General features: G+C 46.6%; 2 protein-coding genes across 3 annotated transcripts in view; both read left to right on the top strand.

The window, feature by feature from the left end:
• Nucleotides 1-4,287, top strand: part of pum3 (pumilio RNA-binding family member 3) — an 8,195-nt gene extending 3,908 nt beyond the window's left edge. For both annotated transcript variants that reach the window (XM_068753008.1, XM_068753006.1), the window contains exons 9-17: nt 838-916; nt 1,093-1,191; nt 1,355-1,408; nt 1,505-1,585; nt 1,679-1,821; nt 2,189-2,411; nt 2,551-2,638; nt 3,655-3,745; nt 3,907-4,287. In XM_068753008.1, the coding sequence (XP_068609109.1) occupies nt 838-916; nt 1,093-1,191; nt 1,355-1,408; nt 1,505-1,585; nt 1,679-1,821; nt 2,189-2,411; nt 2,551-2,638; nt 3,655-3,745; nt 3,907-4,033 (985 nt within the window). In that variant the 3' untranslated portion in view covers nt 4,034-4,287. The remainder of the gene's footprint in view (nt 1-837; nt 917-1,092; nt 1,192-1,354; nt 1,409-1,504; nt 1,586-1,678; nt 1,822-2,188; nt 2,412-2,550; nt 2,639-3,654; nt 3,746-3,906) is intronic.
• A 1,173-nt stretch (nt 4,288-5,460) lies between these two features.
• The window catches only part of LOC137908681 (cilia- and flagella-associated protein 44), a 14,024-nt gene continuing 9,484 nt past the window's right edge, over nt 5,461-10,000 (top strand). Inside the window, exons 1-8 of the mRNA XM_068753102.1 lie at nt 5,461-5,573; nt 7,244-7,406; nt 7,646-7,748; nt 7,827-8,046; nt 8,226-8,340; nt 8,451-8,615; nt 9,547-9,693; nt 9,789-9,836. Of these exons, the coding sequence (XP_068609203.1) occupies nt 5,461-5,573; nt 7,244-7,406; nt 7,646-7,748; nt 7,827-8,046; nt 8,226-8,340; nt 8,451-8,615; nt 9,547-9,693; nt 9,789-9,836 (1,074 nt within the window). The remainder of the gene's footprint in view (nt 5,574-7,243; nt 7,407-7,645; nt 7,749-7,826; nt 8,047-8,225; nt 8,341-8,450; nt 8,616-9,546; nt 9,694-9,788; nt 9,837-10,000) is intronic.

The raw sequence follows: 10,000 nt of genomic DNA, 5'->3' as shown, positions 1-10,000 counted from the left end.
TGCCCCTTGCAGCACGCAGGCTCCGTGTGGCTCTTCCAATCCCGCTTATCATCAAGCTGCACACCCAGGTATCGGTGGTCGGGGGCCACCTCCATTGTTACTTATTCCTACTATATACCTAATTAAGTTACAAACATTACATATGCTATTGCATATTTGTAAAAATACATGGATAGCTTCCTGCTGTAATAATCTCCGCCGAGGCGAGGAGGAGGTGATGTTCCGGTAAATTTTCAGGATATTTTGGGAATGTCACCAGGAACAGATGACTAAATTCTGGTGGCGATCCAGAAGAGATCCTGGATTACTTGGAATAGTTCGTTAGCATCACAGTCAATAGATCTTAAAAATGTGTTCCTCAATATCTCGGTTTATTATTGACCGATGTAAATAAGTAAAGAAAAATATTATCCAACACAAGTTATTACGTCAACTTTGTTTGAAAGTCTTTTGTCGCAGTTGAGAGGCAGAACAACCAACCAATGCGCGCTGCTAAGAACACGTGTGACATTCGTTTTTGTAAAATGCTGCATCTGTCTGCACACAGCTCTCGCGGGCCTCATATTCTTATTTGCTATTTCTCCTTCATGCTCCCTTTTTCCTAATCTAATTTAATGAAAAGGGATCCGCCGCTGCAAGTGATTATGTCTTGCTAAAGATGAAGTGATTATTCAACACTGACTGGATTTGTCAACAAACTACTCCTGCTCAGTTCTCTACAACATGCCTTTTTGTTTTTAGCCATAAAGAAAACAGAAACAATTGATCAAAATCAAATCAACCCGAAATCAAATCAATCACGGTAGCTTTTATTTGAAATGTCATATTTCTTTTCAGAGAACAAGTGATCAAACACTCTCTGGTCCACAAAGTCTTCCTGGATTTCTTCCTGTGGGCCCCTGACAAGCAGAGGACGGTAAGCAGCTGGTTTATAACTAATGAGCAGCACAGTTTACTACTAATGCAAACACAAATCAGAAGAAAGTGAGATCTATGAATCTGAGCTTCCACGCCGTCAACGACGCTGAACATTCCAGCTTCGTGAAAGCAACCGATTCTGTTCGTTCTGTTTGTTTCGCTTCCGATGAGCAGGAGATGATCGAGTCCATCAGAGAGTCCGTCGTCTACATGGCTCACACACACGATGGCGCACGAGTGGCGATGCACTGTCTGTGGCACGGGACGGCCAAGGTGTGCACACACACACACACACACACACACACACTGTATTGCCTTTGTTTGATTTACCGGCACCTGCGTACCTCAGGTCCAGGTCTTTGTTTCCATAAAGAGATTGGGCCTCCTGATAGCAGGGGATCAAAGGTGTGTGTGAAACCTTTCTCTGGTGTTTCAGGACAGGAAAATCATCATCAAAACCATGAAGACGTACATGGTGAAGTTTGCCACGGTGAGTTCCTCTGCAGCTCGCATGCTCCTGCAAGGACCCCAAACGCTCCTCGTTTTCACGTCGACTCTCCTGTGCGTCGTGTGTTTGTGATGACAGGGCGAGTTTGGACACCTGGTGCTTCTGGCCGTGTTCGACTGTGTGGACGACACCAAGCTGGTCAAACAGGCCGTGCTCTCGGCATGTAGCATCACATCCCATCCCATCACAAGCTGGCGGCTCACAAACGCTTTGTCTAAACGTCTAAAGTGCATTCCTTTGTCACCTGCTCAGGAGGTATTGTCTTCCCTGGACGAGGTCATCGGCAATAAGTATGGCAAGAAGGTTCTGTTGTACCTGCTGAGCCCCAGAGACCCTGCTCACCACCTGCCAGAGATCATCAAGGTGCTGGGGAAGGGAGACGGGAACGCACACAGGTGAGGGCTGTAAACAGGAAACGCTTATGACACACAATGTAAGAATGAACAGAACCGACCAGCGTTAAGGTCGGATTGATGGAGGAGCAGCACGTGTTTGTGAGATCCGACGGAAGGGGTTCCGTTAAATATTCAGGCAACTGACTTCTGGAACAACTATTTCATGGAAGGCTTTGTGTGGAATACCAGATAGAAGGGAGTTCCAATAAATGGGATGCAGCCGCGGATGTGCTGCTGATATTAGGCAGAGGAGAAAACCCAGATCCAGAGCCCAAAGTGCTCGGGAATAAAACAAATAATGTAACAAAATGAACCTGAACGCGACCGAAAGTGAGCCGCGGTGGCCTCGCCTTGTTCCTCTCATCAGTAAGAAAGACGCGGCGACCAGGAGGAAGGAGCTGCTGCAGGTCGTCTCCCCGCCACTGCTGGACTATCTCCGTAACAACGCCGACACCATGGTGATGGACAAGGCGACCAGCGTCACCATCAGTGACATCCTGGCATCAGCCGGCGGGGACCTGAGACCTGCCATGATGGCCGTGGCTGCGTTGGCCAATCAGGAGTTAGTGCCAGGAGGGGGCGGTGAACAGGTGCAATGCATTTATGAATCAGTGACTTTGCTTTTCGAGTTTATTAGCCAGCGTTAGCACGCTAACCGAATACACCTAAATGGCGCTGTACCTCGCTTGAAATATTTTTTTCTTTCTGAACGGTGTGTTTGTGGTGCAGCTGCACATGGCCGAGCATCCGGCGGGTCACCTGGTGCTGAAGTGGCTCATAGAGCAGGACATGAAGCTGGCAGAGGCTGGCAAGGAAGGTACAAACACACGCCCTGGTCGATCTGCAGGACCAGGGCAACACTTTCAGATTGTCTTGAAATCTTTGTCTTCTGAAATCGGTCCGTTCCCATTTCACTTGAAATCCTGAAATCTTTAATTTTGGTAGATTACTACTAATTATCGAATTATTAAAAGACATTTCTGGTGTACTCGAAGAGGAAATAATCTGATTGATCCTATGATCTGATTGTGTACTCAGTATACTCATAAACACGTGTTGCGTATTTGTAAAGTATACATAGTGAGCGCTTATCCATATTCCAGGTTTGGTTTATTGAGGAGCTGATCAAACAATTTGAATATAACAATCATCTTACTTTGATTAACCGTCTCAGTGCTGTCGGTACATCAGACTGATGTCACAACTGCAGTCCAAAGCCTCCATGTCTGCTTTACGTTCATAATTACTTCCACTTATGAAAATAAGTCCTTCATTTCTATTCTTGTGGAGTGTAATTGGAGATTTCAATTCTTTTTTCTCTTTTTTTTTAATATAGTGCCAGATCCGAACAGAAAGTTATCTCAAGGCACTTTACAAGTGTAGCAAGGAAAGACAGAACCCAACTCGTCCCACAAGAGCTAGCACTTTGGAGAAGGAAAAACTTCCCTTTAACAGTCAGAAACCCTGAGCAGAACCCAAGACTCTGAGAACAGGAGCAGACAAAAACAGTGTACAGTAGTCCCTCATTTATCGCGGGGGTTGCGTTCTAAAAATAACCCGCGATAGGCGAAATCCGCGAAGTAGTCGGCTTTTTTTTACAATTATTATATATGTTTTAAGGCTGTAAAACCCCTCATCACACACTTTATACACTTTTCTCAGGCAGGCATTAACCTTTATAGACTTCTTCAGTATTATAGAATGAAACCGAAGATCAAAACCTTTTCAGACCTAAACGTTTGTTTGAGAAATAAAATATAAATGTTTTCCTATTAATAAATATGATGGCTTTTAGAAATGACAACCTCTCCCCGACGCACGGGTCTTCCTCAGAGCGCTTCAGCAGGATCCTGGTGGACACAGTGGGAACGGAGAACCTGAAGACCTGGGTCAAAGTCAACAGAGGAGCCATGGTGCTCTGCAGGTCAGTACGAGTACAAGTACGAGTACGAGTCGGACGGGCAGAGGACAGGATTATATACAGAAAGAAAATAAAGCTTGTGCCGTCGTTCAGACATGTGACGGGTTGGATAGGCGGTGGTGTGGAGGAGACGCTTGCCCATTGAACGTCTTTCCCTGTGTTAGCCTGCTGAACAGCTGTGACAAGTCTGTGGCTGCAGAGGTCAAGACGGCGCTGGAGTCCATCAAAGCAGAGATCGGCGTCAACGGCAACAAAGGAGCCGAAATCCTGCTGGGGAAGCTCAGCAAGTAGAGACTCCTCATCTCAGACGGACCTCTGCTGAGCAAACGCACCCCTTCCTCTGCAGCCGGGCTTTAAGGGCGTGACCTTTCAGTCCCCGGCGGACCAATGGACAGTAGAACTGTGGAAATACTCGCTATGCTTTGATAATGGAAGACGCGAATCAGTAGTTCAGTCGTACTCGGTGCATCGTTTGAGATGGAACACGATTGTTCTGATGTTTCTTTTACTTTAATGCTACTTTCATTATTCACATTAAAAGTTTACCTGGTAAAATCCTGCTGTGCTCTCCTCACTGTGACAGAGCTCATGCACGTCGGCGCATGCGCGATTGGAGGAAGCGAGGCTCGAGTATTTCTTTCCTGTGACCTGCATGTGACCTCCGTGACGTCATTTCAGCATTTTTTTACTCGTACCCAAAACATGGATTCGTGTTCACAGACTAGTTTTGTAGTCATAAGAATTAGAGGCGCGTTCACGGGACGTTCCACGCACGGGTTTTAGATTCGTCTTCGCATATAAAGAAATCCGAACACGCACAATTTCTCAGACTCACGTATATGACAGCAGGAATTTGTGTACAAAAATTTTATTAACATACAAATGTTTAAGATTACGAGTACGGGGAATACGTGTACGAATACAAATGTTAAAGATTACAATTACGTGACGGGCAGACGCCATTTTGCGCAGCCGCCATTTTGCGCATGCGCAGATACGTCACGTTAAGAAAGTATCGGTCAACTGACCTACATTTTGACATCACGCCGAAATATCCGAGAACAGATTATCATTGCGGACTGGCATTGCCACCAAAGAGGTATTAAATTACTTTAAATCTTAATCAAAATGCCTAAATTATCATTTAAATAAGTAGTTGTATTTCCATGAGTCGGTTTTGTTTTTGATGGTCTTGTGACATTGAGTTGATGCTAAACTGCGATGCTGCCTTAGAAAATGCAATCCCACCAATTAGCTGGTGAAACGCAGCTGTGGGCCTGAGTGGGAGCCTGAGACGAAACCGGGCTTTCATCCATTATGTTTCTGTCTGCTCCTGCTCTGTCTCTCTATCACTCTCTCTGCCTCTCTGTCATTGTCTCTCTGTCTTTCTCAACCCAACCGGTGGCCCCCACTATGAGCCTTAGGTTCTGTCCAAGGTTTCTGCCTGTTAACGGGACGTTTTCCCCTGCCTCCGTCACCAAAGTCCCTATGTGGTGGGCGTTGGCTCGATTCCCCTTCCTGGCCGCCCCTGCTCCCTCCCCAGGAAGGCGCAGGCCTTCATGTCGAGCATAGACCCTATAGCGTCTGATCGGTCTGTTCGCCTCCGCGTCACAGCGGCAGGACTCCGACTCAGAATGACTAACCGCTGACTGCTAATACACAGGTATTTATCGATTGTCCAATAATTCCTCCCTCACAGGTTTCAAGAGAAGACAACTATGGAAGGGACGGCTGAGATGGGCTCAGAGACGCTCTACGAGTATGAAGAGCTCTGCTCCAGAGCCTGCGTCACACCCGGCGCTCAGATCTCAGAGAGCCTCCTGCGGCTACGGTATCCTGTGAAACGGGGCAGCGCCTCCGATAGGAAAGCCTCGTGCATATAGGAGCTGTACACAGTCATTATGTGTACAGCTTGCATAATATACTTGATCAATAATGATTGCTATGTCTATTACGCATGGTATGATTCTAATATTACATGATGAATAATAATAAAAATAATACTAAAAACAATATTAAGGTACATTTTAGAACATAAATACATAAAAAAAACTAGAAAAGCACACAGAGAGTGCAGACCTCCGCCAAGCAGCTCACCCCCCCCCCCCCCCTAATCGGATTTACACCGTCCACATGGTGATCTGGATCAGCACCAAAAGGTTCTAGATTGTTCTTGATATCTTTATACACCAACCATGAAAAGTGGATCAGAGTTGATGTGTATTTCTAACTGATTTTTTAATCCGTAAATGGAGTTTAATGTTAAAATGTGATGATGATGAATATATTTATTAGATAGAATGTTAGAGAAGTACAAGTACAGTCAAACAGTAGCATGTATTACAGTACAAGTACAGTAAATGGTAGTATGTATAACAGTACAAGTACAGTAAACGGTAGCATGTATTACAGTACAAGTACAGTAAACAGTAGCATGTATTACAGTACAAGTACAGTCAAACAGTAGCATGTATTACAGTACAAGTACAGCCAAACAGTAGCATGTATTACAGTACAAGTACAGACAAACTATGGCATGTATTACAGTACAAGTACAGTCAAACAGTATCATGTATTACAGTGCAAGTACAGTCACACAGTAGCATGTATTACAGTACAAGTACAGTCAAACATCCTGTCTAAGAGGAGCATTTCTAAAAAGCCCTTGCGGTCTTGTTTCCGTTGAAAGTCCTTCGTACATAAATCATCGACATTTAACAATACAAATAAAATAAAAATAAATTACTCCAGATGCAAAATAACAATAAATTAAAAAGACACATAATATGTACAACATAGGTGGACAAAAAAAGGGGGGGGGTTGATCCGGAGAGAGTCGTGATGACTATCTCCGTTTCTGCCCCCCTGAAAGGTGTATTTTTAGGGCAGTTTTGAAGGAGGCCAAAGAGGTGCATGTTTTGAGGGCAGGGGTCAAACAGTTCCACCCTTAGGGGGCAGTATTGTAAAAAGATGTAATATTTTTCCTGATTTCATTCTGGATGCGATCCGGATGAAATTCGGTGGTGAGCTAGAGGCCCCCATCCTACATGACCGTGTCAAATTTCATAAACATCGGTCAATAATCAATGGAGATATTGAGGAGCACATTCTGAAGCTCCATTGACTGCAATGTTCACAAACATTTCAAAGTGATCCAGAATCCAGGATCTCTTCTGGATTATCACCAAAATGTAATCAACTGTTCCTGGTAACATTCCCAACATTTCTTCAAAATCTCATCAAGATTCAGTTACAGATCGATCTTGATGAAATTTACAGATCAAAACAACCCCCCAGAGGTAAACAAAAAAAAACGTATTATAAATTAGTCAAACTACTCATACTGCTAGTACTGCTGTAGTATCACTACTAAAAAATATATACGGTATATATAAGTGAATAAGCAGAGGAACAGGCAGATCTTTGTCGGACTTTGGTAGTAAAATACTCTAAAGTAAATGTCGCTCCGTGACCCTGACCTCTACCCTGTCCTGCGTTCAGCCATTCCTTTGGCTACGACAGCGGCCTCAGGGGGAACCTGCAGCTGCTGGACGACAGGACTCTGATCTTTATAGCTGGAGACCTGCTCGTCCTGCTGGACATCTCCACCAGGGAGCAGCGACATCTCCGTTCCAGCGGCGGCGGAGGAATCGGCGCCATCACAGTAAGAAGGATGAGAAACCGCAGGACACATGAGTGACTCGAGTGCCTCCTCACATGCAAATATATGAAGCTAAAAGGAAGTATGTATTATAGTATGATATTATTTGTTGGTGAGATCACATTCAAGCGTTTCAAACATTAACGAAGGAGTTAATGTTAAATTGAATGATTGCTTTAACAAGCATTTTAGAGATATTGATTACTGCGTATCTAGTTTTGATCAGTGTTGTCTGTGTCCAGGTTCACCTCAGCAGGAAGTACTTTGCTGTAGCAGAGAAGGGAAACCGCCCCAGCATCACGGTCTATGAGTCTCCTTCCCTTCGACGCTATCGCGTCCTCCGGGGTAAAGGAGAACGGCGGGCAGCGAGCTCAGCGCCTGCTCCGGTCTCTGATGCAGACGCTTTGACCTTCATCTCTGCAGACGGTACGGAGAAGGCCTACAGCTCCTCCGTGGACTTCAACAAAGACGGGAGCCTGCTGGCCAGCGTGGGGACGGCCCCCGACTTCATGCTGACGGTGTGGGACTGGAGGCAGGAGCAGGTGACGCTGAGAGCCAAGGCCATTTCTAAGGAAGTCTTCACAGTGAGGTTCTCCCCGCACAACCCAGAACGTCTGACGTCATCGGGCTTCGAACACATCATGTAAGGAACGCAGTGACCCTCAGAATGCAGCTCAATGATGTGAGGACACGTGTCCCGCTGTTCCGTAGCCGGGACCACGTCCTCAAGAACTATTGTCGCTGTGACCAACAGGAAGCTCTGCTGAAAGCGTTCGTCTTTTCAGATATGGATACAAAAATCTATTTTCCCGTCTCCGACAGGTTCTGGGAAATGGCCGATACATTCACGGAGCTCAAGCTGCAAGGCCGTATTGGACGCTTTGGAGCAACCGAGCCGACTGATATCGAGGGTTTCGTGGAGCTTCCCGATGGAACGGTCAGTATTTGTGTGAAGGATGTTCGTAATGAAACAAAGCACATTGAGGTTGGTGTCAATAGTTCACCAGTCACCATCATAGAACAACTACCCCCCCCCCCCCCTGTTAGGTGGTGTCTGGTTCAAGCTGGGGCAACTTGCTGCTTTGGGAAGGCAGCGCCATCAGGATGGAGATCAGCCGTAAGGACGGTCAGAGTTGTCATCAAGGGACGGTCCAGCCCTTCGCCTTAGAAGATGGACACCTGATGACGTGTGGCTCTGATGGAGTGATCCGGGTGAGGCAGCCCCAGCAGCATCTCCTCATTGGTCCTCCATTGTTAACTCTTCATTTGTTTCTCCTTCAGTCATCCAGCAATAATCAGCTGAATGAGACTGGAACGTCGCCGTTATCCGAGCAAACAGACTAAAGTCTCAACGCTTTATCCGTACAACAGCTTCCTATCTGGAAAGGTTCCTATCTGGAAAGGTTCCTATCTGGAAAGGTTCCTATCTGGAAAGGTTCTGGTGCCTAAAACAGAGTTTGCGTTTGTTTGGTTGTCAGCAGGAATAAATAAAAAGTTCATTTCACAGAATGTTATGAGGATGAAACGAGGAATGAATCCGTTTCTTTTATTTCTCAGCCTTGACTGGGCTTTTCTTGGTACATTTTCATAATGGCATCGACGCTGCTGAACCAACTCACACAGGACTAGTTGGAGGGGCGGGGCCTGCATCAGATACGAATCCAGATCGATTCTACATGTGTATAGATCAGTATTTATCAAAGAAAGGCAAAGACAAATGATGTGGTAACAACCAGGCAGAGAAACACACTGCTGCACTCTGGCCGAACGGATTAGAGGTTAGCGGGGGTCTGGATCGGGGTCTGGATCGGGGGCTGGATCGGGGGCTGGATCGGGGGCTGGATCGGGGGCTGGATCGGGGTCTGGATCGGGGGCTGGATCGGGGGCTGGATCGGGGGCTGGATCGGGGGCTGGATCGGGGTCTGGATCGGGGGCTGGATCGGGGGCTGGATCGGGGGCTGGATCGGGGGCTGGATCGGGGGCTGGATCGGGGGCTGGATCGGGGGCTGGATCGGGGGCTGGATCGGGGAGGAGCTTTTCTAGTTTACGAGGAAGTAATAATTCTTCTCAGCATTCTGCCTCATCAAAGTGGAGGGTTGTAACTGGTTCTACCTGACCGGTACCACTTTGCTGCCCCCTGCAGGTTTGGGACTTTGACGGTATCGACATTGCCATCGGGGGCAGCAAGTACGAGCTCGGTCCCGTAAAGGAGATGGCGGTTGGACAGAATGTGTGTCTGTGCTCTGTGGTGAGGAGCCCCCAGCCAGACTCCACCATGTGGTTTGCTCAGGTCGGAGTTCATTTTGGATTCCTAGTGTAGCCTGGCCTCAAGCACAGCTCGAAGCCTGACCTGTAACGTGTGTGTGTGTGTGTGTGTGTGTTTAGGATTCACGTGGAGCCATCTGGAGAGTGGACCTTTCATTCACCAACACAGTGAGTTCACTCCACTGTCTCTGGGCGTGATGCGTTCACGGGCGACACTACTGCAGAAATAATCATTTCATTTCATTTCAACCAGAGCTGTAGATGAGTTTCATTGAATTCACTGACCTGAATCCATCGATAGACTGAAGTTACACTTCTGGGTCAACTCTTCC

Source organism: Brachionichthys hirsutus, chromosome 19, assembly GCF_040956055.1.
Source record: "Brachionichthys hirsutus isolate HB-005 chromosome 19, CSIRO-AGI_Bhir_v1, whole genome shotgun sequence".
In the NCBI taxonomy this organism is placed as follows: Eukaryota; Metazoa; Chordata; class Actinopteri; order Lophiiformes; family Brachionichthyidae; genus Brachionichthys; species Brachionichthys hirsutus.
The sequence above is the reverse complement of the archived record's forward strand: the minus strand, read 5'-3'. Positions and strand labels throughout refer to the sequence as shown.